This window comes from Terrapene carolina, unplaced genomic scaffold, assembly GCF_002925995.2.
Source record: "Terrapene carolina triunguis isolate 2854851 unplaced genomic scaffold, T_m_triunguis-2.0 Scaffold62, whole genome shotgun sequence".
Classification (NCBI taxonomy): Eukaryota; Metazoa; Chordata; order Testudines; family Emydidae; genus Terrapene; species Terrapene triunguis.
Window position 1 is genome coordinate 61,578,676 of NW_020664413.1, and position 21,491 is coordinate 61,600,166.

Genomic DNA, 21,491 nt, shown 5'->3' on the forward strand with positions numbered 1-21,491 from the left:
GGTTTTGTAATGACCCAACCACTCCCAGTCTTTATTCAGGCCTAATCTGAGGGTGTCCAGTTTGCAAATTAATTTCAGTTCTGCAGTTTCATGTTGGAGACTGTTTTTGAAGTTTTTTTGTTGAAGAATTGCCACTTTTAGGTCTATTATTGAGTGACCAGAGAAATTGAAGTGTTCTCCTACTGGTTTTTGAATGTTATGATTCCTGATGTCATCCCCAGAGTAGATCCTTCCTGTGCACAGACTGAATCAGGGGCCCTGTGGGAAAAATAGTATGTGACCATGTAATTAAAGATTGTATCCTAATGGACACACACAAGGAGATGGAATAAAGGTTGCGCAGAGATAATTCTGCCATTTCCTAACTTTTGAGTGCTTGACTTTGCAACCTTAATAATGTTCTTTTAATGTGTGTGTGTGTGTGTGTGTGTAAGTAATATAATTATATGTTCACCACAAATATAATCTTTTTAAAGGGACATATTAATTTAAATTAAATATTCTTTTAATTACTACTGTATTTATTACATGCCTTTATATGATGTCTATCACCATTGTTTCTGGGAGTCCTTTACAACATTTTGGCCAAAATGCCCAAATTTAGGGCCTTTTCCAAAGTGACTAAAGATTTTGGGTGCCTCCATTTTTAGGGACCTCATCTGAGTCACCTTAAAGTCCTGATTTGCAGAAAGTGCTGAGCACTCACTTTAGCAAACCATAGTATCAGACCTTCTTATTCGACAAAGAACAGGGAACTTTCTTGTTGAGCAAAAGGCAGATAGATGATGCTCATTCTTCAAGAGTTGGTGTGCCCTGGGACATTCCAGTCTTTTTATTTAGCTACCCCGAACGAAGTGATGTGTTTTGAGTATCCTGAGAAGGGTGCCAGTTTCACACTGGATCCCAGAACATTTTTGATTTTGTAGATAGTAGCCAGCACCTTGAATTTCTCCTGGGACAGGCCCAATCCTGCTGCCACTGAAGCTGTGAAGAGTTTTGCCATTTATCTGAATGGCAGCATGATCGGGCCCGCTGTGCAGAGTACAGGTTTTCCATGTTTTCAAGGGTCTGACCCGCTTGGAAAATAGGCAGCCCCATTCTGCACCAGCTGAAGTCTCCCAAGTGGCCCTGGTTGCTAAAATGAAGATGAACATATTATCAAGGCATCATCATGATCATCACTAGAGGTGACAGACATGGAGATCACTGTAGCTACGTCCCTGTCTGACTTGGTTGGACACAATCTCTTAGGCAGCTGAAGATGAAGAATGGATCCTTAACCACAGCTGCTACCTCAAGGTTGATCTAAAGCCCATTGGAATCAATGGAAACACTTCCATCGCCTTGAGTGGACTTTGGATCAGGCTTTGGATGTCCATAGCAGAGTATAAGGATATCATGTAGCCTTCTTTCCCCTTCCATGCAATCATGTTCATACCACTCCCCACAACTATGAAGCTGGTGCCTCTCCATATATCACTGTTCAGAGGGGTATTTCTGCTAAAGAGACAAAGAAACATGGGTTTGGATGAACTGGTGAACCTAGATGCCCTCCTCGTAAGGCATAGCTCTGCCATTCTTATTCCCAGTGATATCAATATCACTCGGAGAAAACACATTCCATTGAGATGAAGTCAGTGGGAGTTTTGCCTGAATACAGGCTACAGGATTGGGCCACTGACCTTTGCAAAGATATTTTTTAACATGGAAAATTCGTTGCAGGAGGCCTGATTCTCTTCTCAGAGTGGGTGAAGTTCACCCAGTGCAGAAGGCCACCATTAGGCGTATGCACCAGTTAAGCCCCCCTTTGTTGGGGGCTCCATAGTGGGATTTAACTTATGCAGAAGCCTTGTGTTGTCCCTCTACTCAGGGTGAATTCACCCATTGGTTTTACACCAATCACTCCACTAGCCTCCGTGAGGTGAGAGCACGGTCTAGCCCGAAGTTCAGTGTGTACTTCTCTGGAAAGTGCTGGTTACAGTAGTTCTCTTCAGGTTCTTGCCCATACAAAAGAACCAAACCCCTTTCCATAACCTCTGCTAAAAGCCCTGAAAACTATGAGATTGAATATATGGAGATATACCTATCTCATAGAGCTGGAAGGGACCCTGAAAGGTCATTGAGTCCAGTCCAGCCCAGCCCCCTGCCTTCACTAGCAGGACCAAGTACTGATTTTGCCCCAGATCCCTAAGTGACCCCCTCAAGGATTGAACTCACAACCTTGGGTTTAGCAAGTCAATGCTCAAACCACTGAGCTATCCCTCCCCCAATGAGCTCAATGGTCATTTCCAGCACACATGTTTGGACTCTTGCTTGGTGCTGATCAGGTTTTTATTCACCCTTTTTTCCCCAAATGAGCCTGATTCTGATCTCACTTAACACCAATGTACATCAGGAATCACTCCACCGAAGTAAGAATAGTTACACTGGTGAGTAACCGATGTAGGTAAGGAGAGAATCAGGCCCCCTATTTTGATGAACTCTGTGGGGTGCCTAAGTAGTGTGATTGCTCTTAGAGCACTTTCCAAGACCCCAGTTCTGCAAGGTACAGGGACATAGGTATAGATTTAAGTATGTAAGAAGTCTCGTTGACCTCAAAGGAGCCCAAGTCTGAAGTACAAAAACCTGAGCAGGAAATATGGCACAAAGACTAATAGATCCCAAACAGATCTCACAAAAACATATTAAGAGGTAGTAGGACTAGGATGTAAACATCCTAGGGAGAAAATCAGGAACAGTGGCTCAAAATACATGAACATTTTCTCTTTTCACTGAAGAGTACATTAATGAAATGAAGCCAAGCTGGAATATTTTTAAATGACCTAGCTTTAGTGCCTGTGGGGAAGCTTATGAGAGACCATGCACAGCCATAATTACAAGGTATGGAATTTGGGGAGGACATAAATGATCCGTTTGATGGAAAATGTATTCACAGCCTGTAATTTCTTCTGTATCTCACTTTTTCTTCTTTGTTTCAGTGGGCATCTGGGTGGTAGGGTAGGCCAGAGAAGTCAGTTATGAATAGTCTGCCCAGCGGTTGGAAAGTAATTTGAACGTTAGGGAGAAGGGTTCTCAGCAGTCTTGTTTTTGCTGTGAATGGCATCTGAAGAGCATTAACATTGGCGAGAACGAAATGCGGTTCTTCTTTTCACCAGCTGCACGCAGGCATGGACACTGCCTTTGGCTGTGGAGCAAAACTGAGCTCGAGTCTGTCTGTGCTTCTACATACACGTGCCCATTGTGAACGTAACTCTCTCTTGCTAGCCGAGATGGGCATGAATGAAAATGCCAGGTCTGAACACCCTTGCACACTGGGATGTGTGAAATCCAGATTCAGATTCTGTGACATGAGCATACCCCTGTGTAGGAGCAGAACTAACTCTTGCACTGGTGGAATCTGCAGCACCAGTGGTCCTCCCTACCTCTCTCTTGGTCTTCTCCTGTCTCCCCTTCTCCCCCTACTTCTGCTAAGAAAACTCAAAACACACACACATACCCCTCTTCTCCCCCAGTATAGATGGTGCCCCCTCAGTGCCCAGCTCCTTGCGACTACACCTGCCATTCAGGCCCTCCGTGTCTATGGAGGGGGCTTAGGTTTTACCTCCTTAAGTGCCGGTCTCAAAATGTACTGAGAGAACTAGCAGTTGTAAAAGTACTGTAGGCATTCCCCCCCCCCTTCCCCCATGAAGCTTTCCAGAGATGAACCACCTCCTCAGATGTTCAGACAAGTGGAATTCAAACTCAGCAGAAGCAGCTAGAACTTACTGGCAAATGTCTGCCCTGATCTACCTAGGATGCAGTGCTACAGAAGTCAAGGGAGGTGCCATGAGTGGAGCTGCCATGAGAGTAAGTCAGAGCAGAATTTGGCCCAATGCCCTTTTCTGGAATAATATTTATTGCAGAACCTAGAGAATCCAATCAGCCAGGTTTTCATTCAGAAACCTGGGCTGCCATGGGCTGTGCCCTCTCTGTGCATTATCCCGGAATTCCTGCTTCTGATGAAGCCAGGACTTGTGCAACAGCAGGGACAGGGAGCAGTGTAATTCTATGGCAGCTCATTGGGCTGCGAGTAGCTTAAGCATAATGCAATAAAACGCTTTCCAGCCACACAAACACAGGGGGCCATTGTCAGAAAAATTTAACTTTGTCAATACCTTTCATTTGGATGTTGTTATTAAGGAGAGTGCTGAAGGAATCGCTCCTCCATACTGTACGAAATATTTACTCCTCCATGCATTCCTAGATACCAGGGTCATTTAGTGTCAGAAGAATAAGAGGGAACCCAGCAGTTTCAGTCCAGTGTAAAGGTTATGAAAAAGGATGCTGCCAAATCTGTGCAGCGGGAAGCTGGCACATCAGACAAATGGTGCTGTTCTCTGGTTCATATCCAGTTTGGCCAGCGGCTAATGTCAGCATCGCACCAGATCTCAGGTAACCAATCACATATTGCTGTGACATAATTTTAGCTATCAGGGAGAAACCAGACATGGAGGGAAGATGAGCAGAGAGGAGTCTGCCAACGTTGAGGCTGCTAATATCGGAGGCTCTTAAATGCTCGCATAATCGAAAAGCTGTAGAAGGAGTTTCTGTAGATGAATCTTAACTTCCTGCTTTTTCTTTTCTGCCTTATTGGTACTTACTTCTCAGGAAATTTTCTCTTTGATTTGGTTGTTGCTCCTGACCTGAATGGTAACTCCCTTACACTCCTCTGGCAATCCCAGTCCTCATATTCATATTGTATATTTGTATTTATTGTGTGTTTTGTTTTGTGTTCATTTCTATTTTTCATGCTACAAAATCTTGGGGGATTTTTGATGACGGTGATGTGGGGTGTGATCCTGTTTCTATTGCAGAGCATGATGCCAATTGACCTCAATGGGAGCAGGAGCAGGCTAAGAGAGCGCACTGCAGATGAAAGCTTTAATCTTCTTCTGTGTGAAACAATTGAAGTATGTGACAAATATATCAGTCTATTTTAGAAGAGACAGACACTCACAGACAGCCAGTGAAATTCAGCCTTGTGCAAAGAGCCAGCAGAAGGCGTGCACACCACTTAAATCTCACTTCAGTCCACAGCATAGGACATAATGGTGCATAGGCCTGATGCTATCTCTCTGCACCAGGGTGAATTTTACCCAGTGAGAAGATAATTACAGTGATTGTTTCTTTACATCTCTGCTAGCAAGGCCCTCAGGCAGGGGGATCCCAAGTTTCAGTCTAACTTATGAGGGGGTGTCAGCCTAGAGGAGATGCTTTTGCCACTTGCTTTCAGGTGGCTTCTCAACTTTATCACCTTGGCTTGGTTTTATTTAACCTAGATTTCATAAGTCCTTCTGCCAACACACATGCCCAACACGGCCTAGTCCACACCCTGAATCAGCGTTTCCAGAGCTAATTCTTCCTGCTAAGGGGCCCTGCTGATTCTTTACTGAGGGGGGTGCGTGGTCAGAAAATACTAAGAGGGCTTTGTGTTTTTCCCAGCGCTATCTGGCTTAAAGTTCTCCAGGAGCCAGAGCCAGACTGCTCGTCTGACACACATTCCTCTAACTGACGTGGCACCTGTCTTATATATTAGAGGGGGTTTTAAAAAAAAATCGTGTGTTGAAATAAAATACAGAAACATAAAACTCCTATGACAGTTGGCTTTCATGTTTCAGTAAACATCTATTTAGTTTGATCTGCTGAAAAGAAAGGAGAGGGGGAAATGTAGAAATCATTTCACTAACATGTCACAGACATACTTTCATGAAGCTAAACTTGATAAATGATTGCAGGGGTTTCTGAAGCTTTAGAGGTGCTTATTAGTATCAGTCCTCTCACCATGGCACCCATTGACTCAGATCTTTTCTCAGTCAGTCCAGTGGGCACTCAGTGTCCTGATGTTCTGGATTAGCATAATATCTATATAGAGGAAAAGAAATCCATGCAACAAGCTCTTCATGCTGAACAGCTTCCACTTAGCTGCAAAATATGGCCCAGTGGAAAATAATATTAGCCAGGCGTCAGGCTGTCTAGAGTGGCTCACGACTGTGAATGCCAACCTCAGGGCAGATTGTCAAGAAACAGGGCATGAACCCCAAACTGGTTGTGAGTTCTATACTTAGATTTTATCAACCACGTAACAAGTGTGAACTCCTGGAGCACTATAGCAGCCTTAACATGGAATCACAGACAGTGACCTTGGGTACTCCGGTCTATCTTGCCACCCAGGCAAGCCTGCCTTTGTGATAGATGGTCCCTTACACCAAAAATCACATCAATATTCAGGTTACTCCCAGTCCCAAAGGACCAGTCACTTACCCCAGGTCAAGTGCACCTTAGATCGCTCACCGAAAACAACACTTATTGCCAATCCTATAATAAACTAACTAAAGGTTTATTATCTAGGAAAAAGAAACAAGAAAGTTATTTACGAGGTTAAAGCAGGTAAACATACACACCCAAATGAGATACAGTCTTAGGTTCCAAAAGATGATAGTAACTGCTATAATATGCAAACTTTGTACATCCTTTAGGGCTAACCCAAGCTAAACAGCTGGGGACCCCTTGCTTACGCTTAGAAATCTTTGCCCCTCAGAGTTCAAGCAACACAGGGATACAATTTCTCCTTAACAGGAGTCCCTTGGGGAGCCAGCTGAGGTCACTCAATTAGGGTGAACTGAAAAGACAATCCCCAAAGCTGGTGGATATTCCAATACTTAAATTTACCACGCCAGCACAAAACAGCTTCTTTATTACCTCACTGGTTATTCAGAAGTCAACAACACAGTTCCCTTAAAGTAACCCAGCCTCGGGCTTCCACCTAGACACCCAAGTCAGATATGAGGAGGATTAATGAAAATCTTATTCATCATATAAAAAAGTTCTACCAATCCCAAAGGATCGGACACATTACCTCCCAGGTTAATGAATATTCCAGATCTTACCCAAATAAATGCTACAGCCATTTCTTATTAACTAAAATAAAATGTATTTAAAAAGAAAAGAGAGTGAGCATTGGTTAAGAGATCAATATATATACAGACATGAGTTCTATTCTTGAGGTTCAGATTCATAGCAGAGATGGTGAGCTTTGTAGTTGCAAAGAATTCTTTTAGAATGTAATCCATAGGTTATAGTCCAATGTCCAATATCATATTCAGGGTGTTCCAGCTTACCCAGGATCTCAATCTTGTGACTCAAACTTCCCCTGATGAAGCTTAAGCAGATCTGAGATGACAGCAGCAGGACCCAAGGGTCTTTTATACAATGTTCTAGCATCCACTTGACCATACAGTCCTGGGTAAACAATAGGCAATCAGGGCGACTTTGAAGTAGGTCTATTTCCTAAGCATCACCGGTAATTATTCACACAGATTAACATAAGGCAATTGCCTGTTTTTCCACCATTCGCAGATGATTGGCTATACATTTCAAAGAGAGAGGAATACAGCGACATCCTATGTTTACAGTTCTTTTAAATGTTAAGATGTTCTTTTGATCTCTGAATTAACAGATTACAGCATAGACAGGGACTGTTTGATTACAATGTTGACCACTACCAATATATATGTAAATACACAAAAACACAAACATCATCTCCCCATATGTCTTTAAGGGTTGAATTTGAGTCATTCATCCTGCAAGATGTGTAATCCTTTCTGGTCATGCGTCACACAGGGATTTCCCCCAGCAATCAAACTGATAAGACGGGCATTTGGTGCACGTCTCCTCTCCGTGGGTGTTGGGGGAACAATCAGCAAAGTGTTTTGTCCACTGATGTTGCACAGTGGCTTGTTTGATGTCTGTAGACCTTCTTTTGTGAGGAGGAGATGACACCTCTTGTGGTAAACCAGTATTTCACACTTCATGATGTTTCTCCCGTGATGGTGGGGGTTCACGGTCTTAGCAAACATTTTTATAGTTACAGAGCAAGCATTTAAACATTATCTTATAACATGGGATACAGATGTTATAAGTAGGATTAATATGTGCAGCCTCCTGTAAGCATCCCATAAAGTATAAACACTAGAGACATTCTTATAACTCTAATATCTATTTTAATAATAGTAACACATAGGTGAGGCAGACTGGTTTCCAGCTACGCATTTGTCAGTGTTTAGTGAGGCCCAATTGCCTTGGCATTAGCTGGCACCTGGGTCTGCCAGCATCACACCAGGGAAGGAAAAGAAATAGCACAAATGTTGTACTCAGGTACAAGAGCACAGACAAAAGACCTGATTCAACGGTGCACTCCAGCTTAGCTATCTACTAAGGTAGTGTACTGACATGGTCACCATGATTCTAGTAATTGAGAGCCTCACAAGCATTAATCCTGGCAACATACCTGTAAGGCAAGGAAGTATTATTGTCCCTAGTTTATAGATTTGGAACTGAGGCACGGGGAGATTAAGTGATTTGCCCAAGGTCACAAAGGAAGGCTGTGGCAGAGCTGGGAATTGAATCCAGATTACATATGTCCCAGTGTCGTGTTTTAGCCACAAGACTGCCTTCCTCCCACTGGACAGATAAGCAGGGTTTGCGTCTGCTTTGTGTTACCAGATCGACAGTAAGCAGCTAGAGGGTACCAATGAATCTGTCTCTATCAATCTATCTATCTATCAGCTAAATATCAGTCAGTCAGCTTAGCTTTTCCTATTCTGCCTGTCAGCTACGTTACAGATATGACTGTGATGAATGCTGTGTTGAAGAATGATCTAGAAATGCCTATCAGCAAGCCTTACAAAAATATAAAGCTTGCATGGAAAGACGCTGTAAATTCAAAGTACATTAGTATTATAAACCAAATCCTGAGGGCCTTATTTTAGTCAGGCAGAGTTGAATAAAAATCATGCAATATTTGAGTAAAGACCTTAGGATGTGGCCCCCAAGGAATTACATTGGGTCACACCATCCATTCAATTTTTAAGCAGAAATCCCTCACTGGGGATGCTCAGTTGGTTCATATTGTCATTGAAGTCAATGGAGCGACACTAATTTATCCCAGCTGAAGATCTGGCCCATAGAGAAAAACATAACAAAGAATATGGCACGACTCCACCACGGGACCCTAGCCACCATTTGGATGCAAGGATAAAACCCAGACATTTGGTGATCAGGTGGGAGAACCATGGGGCGAGCTGGTTTATGTGCCTGCAGTGTCATGGTCTGATCTAGCATGCGGCAGGAAGGAGCACTGTCAAACACATGCTTTTCCCCATCTCTCCATTCCCCAAAGGGACATGATTTTGTGTGCTACACCAACAAGCTATGCCACTGTGGCAGCTTGACCCAAGTAGAAAGGCGCTTCCTCACATAACCAGATCCCAGCTCAGGTAGGGCTTTATATATTAAATCGGCGCCTTGATCTCTCGCTGGAAAGATAGCGGCACGCAGTGCAGCTCTGTGGAGCATTAGTGTAATATGCTCCCTGCATGATGGTGTATTGCTCGGCTGCATTCTGTGTAAGCTTCTAAGCCTTGGTCCCAGTGTGTGGCCCCAAGTAGAGCCCATTGCAGTCGCCGCCTCTTGAGGTGACCGGTGTGCATGAGGCTCCCAGGGGCCATTTGGAAAGAAAGGTTGCATTGTCCTACCCAGGTGCAGGTGGAAACTTCCTCACCCTTTTTGGCTACAGCTGTTATTTGATGTTCCAAAAGCAGCCCTGAAGGTAGTAAAACTCCTTGATTGCAAATGTGAGTCACAGATGGCAGATGCGCTCCCTCAGCCTCAGGTGTGCTTCTTGCCTGTTCTTCTAGTGGTTCCGCCCCCCCCTCCCCATCCAGCAACATCGTCTTTCTCTTATCTGCAGTAAGTCAGCCATCTTGTCCTCATTCATGATTTCATAGACTCTGGGTTTTCTGTTCCACTGCACCAGCCAGACCTTCTGTGGTGGACACTATCTATCTTATCTAATCTGTCTCTCTATTTGAGGCTGTAATTCACTATAATATCAAAGACCTGTGTGTGACAAGATTGCTTGTCACTCTCTTACTCTTAGGGCTTTGTTTCAGGCATACCGGGGTACGTACGGCTTGTGTGATCAGACGTAGGCTGCAGTGCTGTACCTGGGTGATCGTGGCTGGAGGCATAATGACTGTGCAGGACAGTCAGGCATAATGCCGCCAGCGAAGCAAGCGGGAAACATGTTCAGAAGTTGCATTTGCTACACTTTTTAAAAGGTGCCGTGAGGGCTCCGGGCACTGACAGAGGCCTGTGGAGCCAGGGGCATGCTCCAGAAATGTCGGCTCACGTCCCCTCTGGGGAGCTGAGCACTCGCAGCACTAGTCCCCCCTCCCGTGTTCTCAGGGCTCACAAAGGGGAGCACAGGGCTGGTTGGTGCAGATCTGAACCTCTGGTGGGATGGAGCCTGCACCCCCCCCCCCCGCCCCCGGGTGGGGGCACCCACAGTTTTGCCGTGCATTGTTTATTGGAAAAACAGAAGCACAATGACCAAAGCAAAATTATTGGTGTCCCAGTAAGCTCCTCCTTTTGCCAGGTGGAGATGCTGCTGTAGTGGGGGGATCTGAATGGAGCAGCTGTTGTCCAGTGGGCTGAGTGTGGCGCTGGGTGTTTGGAGATCTGGATTCTAGTCCCGGCTCTGTCGCTGGCTCACAGAGAGACAAATGATGGCCACTTGAGTGTGTGAGGGGAAAGGTACAGGGATCCCTTTTCCCCCAGGGATGTGGCTGCCAGTGATGGGGAGCACAGAGGAGGAGCAGTGCCGGTGGTCCCAGAGGGGTGTATTGTCCATATGGCGGGGCAGCACTGGTTACACTTTACACAGGTGTTGCAAATCTCACTGGCTGTCATTCTCCTCCTAGTGACCAGGAAACTGTGGTGCACCTTGTCCTCTTCCCTGTCACAGCTTAATCTGATGAGAGGTGTAAGTGAGCCCACAGCCTCCCCATGACTCAGTTTTCCCATCTGTAAAATGGCAATAAATATCACTGGTTACCTTCGTAGGCAATCTGAGGGCTCTTTAGGAGTAAGTGCTAAGCAGGAGACCAGAGTCCAACTCCTGACTCCATGCTCCCTGGGCTGGCTGGAGCTGGTATTGTTGTACAGGAGGCACAGTCCTCTGTCCCAGGTCTCTCTGCGTGGACCCCCTCTGGCCAACTTAAGAGAGGTGCTGGCAACCTCCCAAGAGCATCCACTCCAGTCTTTCCTGGCCAGGAGATTAATGGCTATATAAATTGGAGACAAACTGGGATCCTTAGTACTAAAGGGAGAACTCCCAGAATATAACCATCACCGATTATATTTCATTTGACCAGCAACCAGCTTGGAAGGAGGTGAAAAGAGCAATAGATTAATTTTAACATTGAGGCTGCTTTCCATAGCTGGCTGTATCCATTTGGCCAACGTTTAAACCTAAGTGCCCATACCACCAGTAGCAGTCACCGCCATCTTGGGTCCTCTAACCTGCAGACTGAAAGAACATGTGTACAGCATAGTAAGTTACCTCCAATTCCTTTTAGGTTAGAATTTTAAACAAGAAGATCGATTTTAGCGATATTCAGTCCAGATGTGGTTCCAAGGATAACATCAAACATTCTGCAGGGGGAGGAAATGTAAGTAGTGACGCTACCTCAGAAGGCGTCCTGACTGTGATGACCCACCTTGCACAGCCAGCCCTCTGTCTCCCGTCCTTCCAAGCACTATTTCCCTTCTTGCTTATGTTTCACATGTTAACTTGGTCTGGTAGTCTGTCAACCCTGTGTGTTCCGTGGTGGGCTTCTGATCCTTCCCCACAGACCGCAGCAAATGTTTAGGATTTAACCAGGAAACGGATTAGGAGGAAGAGGATGAGTGCGTCTTTACAGCCACGGGTTTAGTCCTGCAAGGAGCTGAGTATCCTTAGAGGTGCTAAGCGGCTACAGCTTCCACTGAACCCCAAAATAGGAGCCCAATGAGAGCTGAGGTTGCTCAGCTCTTACATGATCTGATCCAAGGTGACTAATTTCAAGGAAGTAACAAACACACTTTTCACTTATTACATTTTTCTTAAACTGCAGCATTCTATCTCCCTCTGTCCCCGGTGAAAAGGCCAGACTGCCTAGATGCACACTGCTGCAATGTGGCTTCATTCACATTTGCTCACAATTCCACAGAAATCAGTCATTCATTCAAGCTCCTGGAAGTACCAGGGGAAGTCCTGGCTGTACAGCAGATCTGTACATTTGCCTTCTTTAGGTCACCCCAGACAAAGTAACAGAAAGACCGAAAGCGTAGTCCATCTGTCATTCAAGGTTGGGTGTGCACTTCTGCCCCAGAGTCTTTCTCTCTCTCTCTCTCTCTCTCTCAGAAGACTACATAAAATTAACAGAGTTAGATGATAGATAGACAGATAAAAGAAATACAAAATCAGGATAAACAGGGTTTAGACAGAAGGTCTGATTAGCCATCGTGTTACTCCCGTTTTATGCCAGTGTAACCCCATTATGGATTTAATCTGATGTAAAACTGGAGTCACTCAGTAGTGAATCACACTCAGTGTTTACACTGTACTTATGGGGACAGAAGGACATGGGAAGAGATTTGAATCTGAAAATCAGGATAAGCCATGTGAAAGGGATGGTATTAAAAGCCCAAATTCCCAGGAAATAAGTATTCAAGAAAGGAACAAAGAAAGCAGACTAGAACAACAATATGTATCATGCTACACACAGCGCTTAGAGGCACCGCCTTTCACCACAAGAGGAAAGCTCAGAAGCTTCTTAGAAAATAACCCTTGTTTATCTTCTTGATTCACATCTTTGTTTTACTAATGAAAAGACTTAACACGCCACTGTCAGGTTCCTTGGTGGAATGGAAGCTTGCTGTATTAATCCATATGTTTCTCACCTTTCTAGCATGATCTGTTCTCTGCTAACTATTTCTTCTTTTCCAGTGTTTTTCGAAGCTAGCGCTCTTCCTCTTTGCCCTTTGCTCTTCCTAAAACGTGTTTTGTGCACTTTCAACAGATACAAATTGTAACCAAGAAAATAGATCTGAGCCATGTCACTTCCAAATGTGGCTCCCTGAAGAACATCCGTCACAGACCAGGTAATGTAGGAATTATTTGAACTAATATGGCATATTAGGGGGGAAATCCTGCTTGCCTATATCATGTGAATGGACCCACTGAAGCAACTTACTACTCATACAAGTAATGTGAACAGGATAAGTGGAGGTTCTCTAATGTACCCACTTCTTAGGGGCTGGATGCTAAGCACTCTGGCCTAATCTAGCAAAACCCTCACATGCTTAAAATTCAGCATGTGTTTAAATGCATTGCTGGTTCAAGGCTAGAATGTTCAGCAATGCATGCTCAAACCCACAGCTCAAGATGCTAACTGGTAGATACCTGAAGTAATGATAAAGATACTGCTTGCAGTCCATCATGAGATGATTATTAAGTGACAGCATACTGGAACATTAAGAGCTCTATTCCAATTTCAGATTTGCATATACATAATCTCAGAAAGAGTATTTGATCAGCCAGCATCCTCCCTACAAAACTTTTCTCCTCTAGAAAGCGCATTACCCAAATCTAATAAACACACATCTAATATGCCTGTGCTCAAGGTGATGAAAATGGTGCATGATTCAACCCCCAAATGGGAAGTTTTTACCTTTACATAAGTGGGGACTAAATTCAAGGATATAAGTAGACCTCTGTTGAGGTCAGTGGAGTTACACTTGCTTACACCAGATCTGAATTTGGACCAGGCTAGTTACATACTCCTGTCTGAAACCATAATATGAAGTATTTCAGATGCTCAGTATACTGGAATATATAGTGTACACAAGCTTCATATATGCAATCAATAAAGAACTAAATGATCATATATATATGTGTGTGTGATTTCACATATATAAGCTAACAAATGTATTCAGATGCAAATCCCATGTGATCCTTAGGACTTTGAGTCCATATAGCAATGAATGTGTTACAGGCCTCCACATGTTGGGTTTGTTCATCTACGAAAGAAAGATCGTGGTTACTAATATTCACTTAATAAATAATCCAAGTACAAATCACCACAAGTTACTAATGGAAATAATATAATAATAATAATATTCTTTATTTTATTTAATTGAGACATTTTCATATAAAGAGAGATGGAAAAAGTTTGGGACTGCTTAGTTTAGAGCAGGGATCGGCAACCTTTGGCACGCAGCCCGTCAGGGAAATCCGCTGGCCGGCCGAGATGGTTTGTTTACCTACAGCATCCGCAGGTTCGGCCGATCGCAGCTCCCACTGGCCGCAGTTTGCTGTTCCAGGCCAATGGGGGCTGCGGGAAGCTGTGTGGGCCAAGGGATGTGCTGGCTGCCGCTTCCCGCAGCCCCCATTGGCCTGGAGCGGCAAACCACAGCCAGTGGAATCTGTGATCGGCCGAACCTGCGGATTCTGCAGGTAAACAAACCGTCCCAGTCCACCATTGAATTTCCCTGACGGGCTGCGTGCCAAACGTTGCCAATCCCTGGTTTAGAGATAAGATTAATAAGAGGGGGCATGATAGAGATATACAAACTAATGATACAGGTGGACCTATTTACCTGTTCTCATAATACAAGTACAAGGGGAATGCTCCATTTAAACTGAAAGATAACAATTCTCTGTACACAGCTCAAATTTAATCTGTGGAACCTACTGCCACAAGATACCATTGACTCAAGTGGGAATTGCAGGTTCTCCACTGAGCCTCACTTCAGCAAATTACTTAAACACATAGAATCGTAGGACTGGAAGGGACCTTGAGAGGTCATCTAGTCCAGTCCCTTGCACTCGTGGCAGGACTAAATATTATCTAGACCATCCCTGACAGGTGTTTGTCTAACCTGCTCTTAAAAATCTCCAATGATGGAGATTCTACAACCTCCCTAGGCAATTTATTCCAGTGCTTAACTACCCTGACAGTTAGGAAGTTTTTCCTAATGTCCAACCTCAACCGCCCTTACTTTAGTTTAAACCCATTGCTTCTTGTCCTATCCTCAGAGTTAAAGAGAACAATTTTTCTCCCTCCTCCTTGTAACAACCTTTTATGTACTTGAAAAACTGTTGTTATGTCCCCGCTCAGTCTTTTCTTCTCCAGACTAAACAAACCCAATTTTTTTCAATCTTCCCTCATTGGTGATGTTTTCTAGACCTTTAATAACTTTTGTGGCTCTCCTCTGGACTTTCTCCAGTGTGTCCACATTTTTCCTGAAATGTAGCATCCAGAACTGGACACAATACTCCAGCTGAAGCCTAATCAGTCCAGAATAGAGCGGAAGAATTACTTCTTGTGTCTTGCTTCCAACACTCCTACTAATGATCATCCAAGAATGACGTTTGCTTTTTTTGCAACAGTGTTACACTGTTGATTCACATTTAGCTTGTGATCCCCTATGACGTCCAGATCCCTTTCTGTAGTACTCCTTCCTAGGCAATTGTTTCCTATTTTGTTTGTGTGCAACTGATTGTTCCTTCCTAAGTGGAGTACTTTGCATTTGTCCTTATTGAATTGCATCCTATTTACTTCAGATAATTTCTCCAGTTTGTCCAGATCATTCTGAATTTTAATCCTGTCCTCCAAAGCACTTGCAATGCCTCCCAGCTTGGTATCATCCGCAAATTTTATAAGTGTATTCTCTATGCCATTATCTAAATCGTTGATGAAGATATTGAGTCCATCCCTATTCAGCAAAGTACTTGAGCAAGTGTTTAAATCCCATTGAAGTTATGATTATAGTATAGTATAGTAGAACCTCAGAGTAACAGACACCTCGGGAATGGAGGTTGTCCGTAACTCTGAAATGTTCGTAACTCTGAACAAAGTGCAGTTTGGGCTCCAGTTCCAGCAGCAGCTGAACTCTCTCCTCAGTGCCAGCAGCTTCCTTGCAGGCAGTTTCTTTCCCTAGATCGGACTGCAACCATGTCCCGCTTCCGGCTGGGAGGGTGGGGTGAAAACAGCTTGTCCCTCTCCCAGCCAGAGGAGGGGAGCTTAAAACAGTGCCCTTCCCTCCCAGCCAGGAATGTGTGGGAAAACAGCGCCCCCGCCCCTAACTGGGGGAAGGTGAAAGCAGCGCAGACCCCAGCGCTGCTCCTGCTCTGCCGGCTGCCTTGGGCTGGCAGCCCTAGCGTCTTCTCTACTAGATGTAAGTGGCTGCCCCATGCATGGGGTTGGGGTGGGGACAGGCAGCCCAGATGTGCCTACCTTTAAGATACAGTACAGGCACGGTGCAGTATTTGCTTTTTTTTTTGTCTCTGCTGCTGCCTGATTGGTTTCTTCACATGCTGTTCGGTTGGCCGGTCAGTCCGTAACTCTGGTGTTCATATCTTTGAGGTTCTACTGTATTGAAATGCTTTGCTGAATAGAGGGCACGGTGCTCTTCACCTCTCAAAATCTGGCCCTTTATGAATTATTAGATCATATGTGACAGAGAAGTAATAAATGTCTGTGCCCAGACAGAACTGGGAGGGCAGAAAAAATAAGGCACTAATAGCTAATTCTGTCAGTTGATTTGCCTGGTTGGCCCTCAAGCTACATTTTCAGGAAACAAAACAAAGTGTATTTGAAACTGAGGACTACTTTATTTTCTTAATTTGTATTTGATTTTGCTTGAATAGGTGGGGGACGTGTGAAAATTGAGAGTGTGAAACTGGATTTCAAAGAAAAAGCTCACGCTAAAGTTGGTTCCCTTGAAAATGCCCACCATACACCTGGAGGTGGCAATATCAAGGTAAGAAATCAGCCTGATGAACTGAGCTTCTCCCTTTGAGAATGCACTTCCGCCCAAAGTTAGCAGTGACATGAATCGTGGTGTAAATTACACAGCAGGTATACATGGGTCAGAAAAATGAGTGTCACTTATATACAGGGCTATAGAGGTGAGAGCAGGAAAAGCAACTAACAGGAGAACAGAAGATAGAACAGGTTACTTTTCTATGGTTGTTCCTCTCAACCTGGAGCCAGTGACTCCCAGGCTGCTTCTCCTGATGCCCAGTTGAACTTCTGTTTTGCCTCCAGACCTCTACCTTTGCCGCTATTCCAAATCCACATTGGGGTTTTAGTCAGTCTAGTAATCCTGACCCAATGGCTGTCTTCAAATCTCCTTTGTTCCAGGGCGCTCTGGGTGAGTAGTAGTGTAGAATCACATTACATGCCTCTGACCCCAGAGAATTTGTAAAGTGCATGAAATTTGAAAACAGAAGGCAGACCAGCAGGATCTGTTTATATTTTACCATGTATTTTTTAAGATGCCAGGAAACTGAACCAAATTTTTAGAAATTTGGAGTTTGGTTTTAAGTTTGGGCTGAAATTCAGTCCAGGTTTTTATTGTAAAGGTCACTCCTGTAAGAAACACAGTTAGTTGTGCAAAACTTACTCTTCCACCTAATGTCATTGAATCACAGAGGGCCATTGTATTGGCATAAAAAAAGAGAGAAGTACTTTCAGTGAACATTAGGATCCTAAGTGCCTACGTCACATTTGAAAATGGGGCTTAGGCGCTCTTGAAAATGTTACCTCAACTCCAATTGATTTCAATGGAAACTGGACGCTAATTCCCTTTAGACACCTTTGAAAATCTCAGCCACGCTGTATTGAATAGCACTGGGTGACTATTACAAAAATGCTCTTGGTATATTCCTTTCAGCCATGCTCACTGGCCTTTTTGTGTATGCTTCCTGTGAACATTTCATTTGAGCAACATTCAAACAATGCGAATATCAGAATCACATAAACACATGTGCATATTCACTTTGCACAAGCAAGTACTTTACACTGGCATTGCTTGTGTGATCATCCAGTCAGAGAACTGAAACAATATCATGACTGTTGTAACCAACCACAGCAAACCAATGCAACTCAAACAGGGTGAAATTCATGCCCGTGCAGAGGGCCAACTCAAGGCCTATGCACCACTCAAGTCCCACTTTAAGCCTTGGGATGATGCTCTGCGCGAGGGTGGATTTAACCCATTACAGATATTGAATACTCACAGAGATACACACATGTTCAATCCTTACGAGGCTTTTTTAAAAAAAGAAAAGACATTTCAGACCAATAAAATGTAGAATAATATATGAATTCAATGAAGACATGATATGCACATGGATATTCAGTAATAGAGGCAAAAGATGGGTTTTTTCAGTCCTGCCTAAGGGAGTTAGGTACCCAAATCCCACTGAAAGTCCGTGGACATTGGGTGCCTAATCCCATTAGGCACCGTTGGAATCCCAGCCTAGATTTATTAGATACATTTTTGTTGTGAATTATTCACTCGGCTGTCGCCTTGGTGGGAATCATTGGCAGGCTCATAGGAGAGGGCCCGTTGGCTAGAGGACGTGCTCCAGCAGTGGTGGCCCAAGCAAAGGTGGTGAGCAGGACCGGCTCCAGGGTTTTTGCCACTTGGGCCGCGATCACGATCGGCGGCAGCTCCACCGCGTCGCTTTCTTCTTCAGCGGCAATTCGGCGGCAGGTCCTTCCCTCCGGGAGGGACTGAGAGACCTGCTGCCCAAGAGCCCGACCTACCGCCCCTTCCATTTGGCCGCCCCAAGCACCTGCTTGCTCAGCTGGTGCCTGGAGCCGGCCCTGGTGGTGAGTGACTCCTGAGTCCAGTGCTGTGAGGCTGTTGATCACCTCCTGGCAGGGGCTGAGCTCTCTCAACTCCCACTGACTTCAAGAACTGAAGGTGATCAGCACCATACGGCAACAGGTCCTATGTAGGAAGGAGAGAGTTGGCCGCACACTGAAAAGGTGGGAGGGTCTGTGACTAGGAAAGGGTGTCACCACAGAAGGCAGGAGTTTCAAATCAAATCAGCAATAGAAGCAAAGGTTTACATGCATTTTGCCTTTCTTGAACAGATTGACAGCCAGAAGCTAAACTTCAGAGAGCATGCTAAAGCCCGTGTAGATCACGGGGCCGAGATCATTACGCAGTCACCAGGCAGGTCCAGCGTGCCTTCACCGCGCAGACTCAGCAACGTCTCGTCCTCTGGAAGCATCAACCTGCTGGAATCCCCGCAGCTTGCTACCCTCGCTGAAGATGTTACGGCCGCCCTTGCTAAGCAGGGCTTATGAATTTGCTCCATTTAGCAGTGTATGAAGTAATAATATTTAGACATGAGCTCTTGGCAGGAATGGGCTCAGAGCAGGTGTTACATTCATTCTTTTACCATGTCTAAAATTAAGTCACATCCCAAGACTGTAGCAACCATACAATAAAAAAAAAACCCAAAATAATTAAATAGATGCAGAAATTGGCCTGATCTCCATTTACAGCAGGAAGACACTGGCTTTACGTGGGTATGCAATTGCAGTGTATGACATTGGACGATTATTGTCGCTCTGCTCTGTTTTGCATGGAGTACCGTACTATGATAAAATGCATTTTTACCTTTCCATGTGCCTGAGGGCCATCCACCTCTTTCTGACTTGCTACTATCCCAAGTTGCTCATTTCACAGTTCTGTTGATGGGTGGGAGGAAAAAAAAGTCGCCCATTGTAACTTATTACAGGTTAAATTAAACTGAAGAGCCTAGTTACCGGATGGGAAGGGCATATAAAGGAAATCAAGTTTAATTTTAAAAAGTGTTATTTTGTATAAATGGGTAGAAGGAGAAAGACTGGATTAAGTTATTAACGTTTTGGGGCCTGGATAATTATGTCAGTGTATAGCTGATTCCAATAAATTATTTAACTGATAACTAAAAATAGTAGTTGAAAAACATTTGAATTGTGCTTGAGGAAGTGGCATTTTTAAAACAAAAACGCTGTTGAAAGGAAGCACTTCCATTTCAATGGGCTTGTGTCTGATTAGAATGTCGGTTAAGCGGCTAGATTTGTGTACACACTACCAGTTTCACATCCTTTCCATCTGTTTGATACAGTATTATAGATATATATATTTCTCTGTGGCCATTTGTGATATGCCCTCATATACTTGAATATTATACTTCTTTATTCACAGTATCTGTGTCTCTTGCACCCTTTGGTGTTGCAATTTTAGGTATGTAAAAGTAGATGTTAGCAGGGTTTTTTTTCCCTATTCAGAAAAAAATACATAAAAAGACAAAAACATTTAGCATGAAATTGCTTTCTGTAACAACTAAAAGCCGTGACCCTGTTTTAGTGTCAGATGCAAGTCTCTTCTGTGATGCTAGAAAAATTATTCCTTTTCCCCACCCTCCTTTTTTCACCAAGACTGATTTTGTGAGTTCCAGATGTTTAGAAAAAGGGTTTCCAAAGAGGTGGGTTTGGATTCTGGATTTTTTTAAATCAAAAACAGTTTGGTTTTAGCTTCCTCTTTTTTTAAACTTCTGTAGTAACAATGAATGTTGGATTTATTTCATTGAATTTTTTTCTTTTGCTAAAGTTGAAAAAAGTATTTGGGTGTCATTCCATACCTTCAGTAGTGTCTTATGTGTACACTCGGGCACTCTGGTAGTATAGCAGTAAACACTGTAGAGATGCCAATAAATTATAATTAATAAATTAAATAGATAGATAAAACGAACTCCCTAGTCTGGATCACCAAGGTGAATGAATAGATAAATAGGGCATATTTAAATCTCAACAAAGAAGCAGCAAGTGTATGTTGACTATAAAAAGTATAAGAAAAGTGTGAATAAACTTGCAGAGAGGCACATAAACATCAGATCTAATGGAGTTACTTGTGAGAACTCCAACACATCATTATGGACACTAAGAAAACACTGCTGAAGGTAATATGGTGGTATTACTCATCAGTGGATAACAAATCTGCTGATGTTATGTACAGTAGACATTATAAAATGACCAATTTACACACTTGCAGATTGTTGGCTCTCTTCCTTTCGAAATCTCTAGCTAATCTTTACACTGTCAACTGAGCTAGACATGAATTGTGTATTAAGTCAACCTTGTGTATTGGAAGTTTTTGAGTACTCTGTTCTTTTTACTGTGTGTGTATGTGTGTGTTGGGGATTGATCTGAAAAGAACATAGAGATGATGTTTGTGTCTGCGCAGAAGATTCTTATAATTAATAGCAAAGGATTCCACAGAATTAAATTTAGTATTAATCTGCACAAATAAATCTTCAGTGTGGTGAATGGAGATTTTGGCCAAGCAGTTGTTCCCCGTGGCATTAAGATGAATTATATGGCTCAAACTCCATGCACCTTACTGAAGATGAACTCCTAAATAGCCCCACACATCAACTCCGCAAAAAGCTTTTTCACACTCTAAAGCACGGAATGCTGTTTGTAAGTCAGTTATTTTATACAAAAGACATGGAGTTTAGCAACCATCTAAAGTGCATCAAGAGGATTCTGATTTCTGCCTTGTAATTGCTGTACTGTTGCTTAGAATAACCAATGGGAATTTACTTGGAAATAATGTTTGGTGTGGTCCATAAAAATGTCTTGCCATTGTTTAAGAAAAACAAAAAGAGGAAAAAGGACAGTATTTCTGATCCTGTTGCTCTCCATCAGTTAATGCAAATGCGCCTTGCAGTGTTTTTATTATGCCTTTTGCCAATGTTAGGAAGAGCCTAATGTACTCCT

General features: G+C 43.6%; 1 protein-coding gene across 3 annotated transcripts in view; it reads left to right on the forward strand.

Moving 5' to 3' along the window:
- The window catches only part of MAP2 (microtubule associated protein 2), a 319,652-nt gene extending 298,638 nt beyond the window's left edge, over positions 1-21,014 (forward strand). For 2 of the 3 annotated variants that reach the window (XM_026647705.2, XM_026647707.2), the window contains 3 exons: positions 12,942-13,023; positions 16,574-16,686; positions 18,813-21,014. In XM_026647705.2, coding sequence (XP_026503490.1) covers positions 12,942-13,023; positions 16,574-16,686; positions 18,813-19,028 — 411 coding nt within the window. In that variant the 3' untranslated portion in view covers positions 19,029-21,014. Of the gene's footprint in view, positions 1-11,456; positions 11,550-12,941; positions 13,024-16,573; positions 16,687-18,812 lie in introns of all 3 variants that reach the window. The other variant, XM_026647706.2, reaches the window with a different exon arrangement.
- Positions 21,015-21,491: the final 477 nt, after the last annotated feature.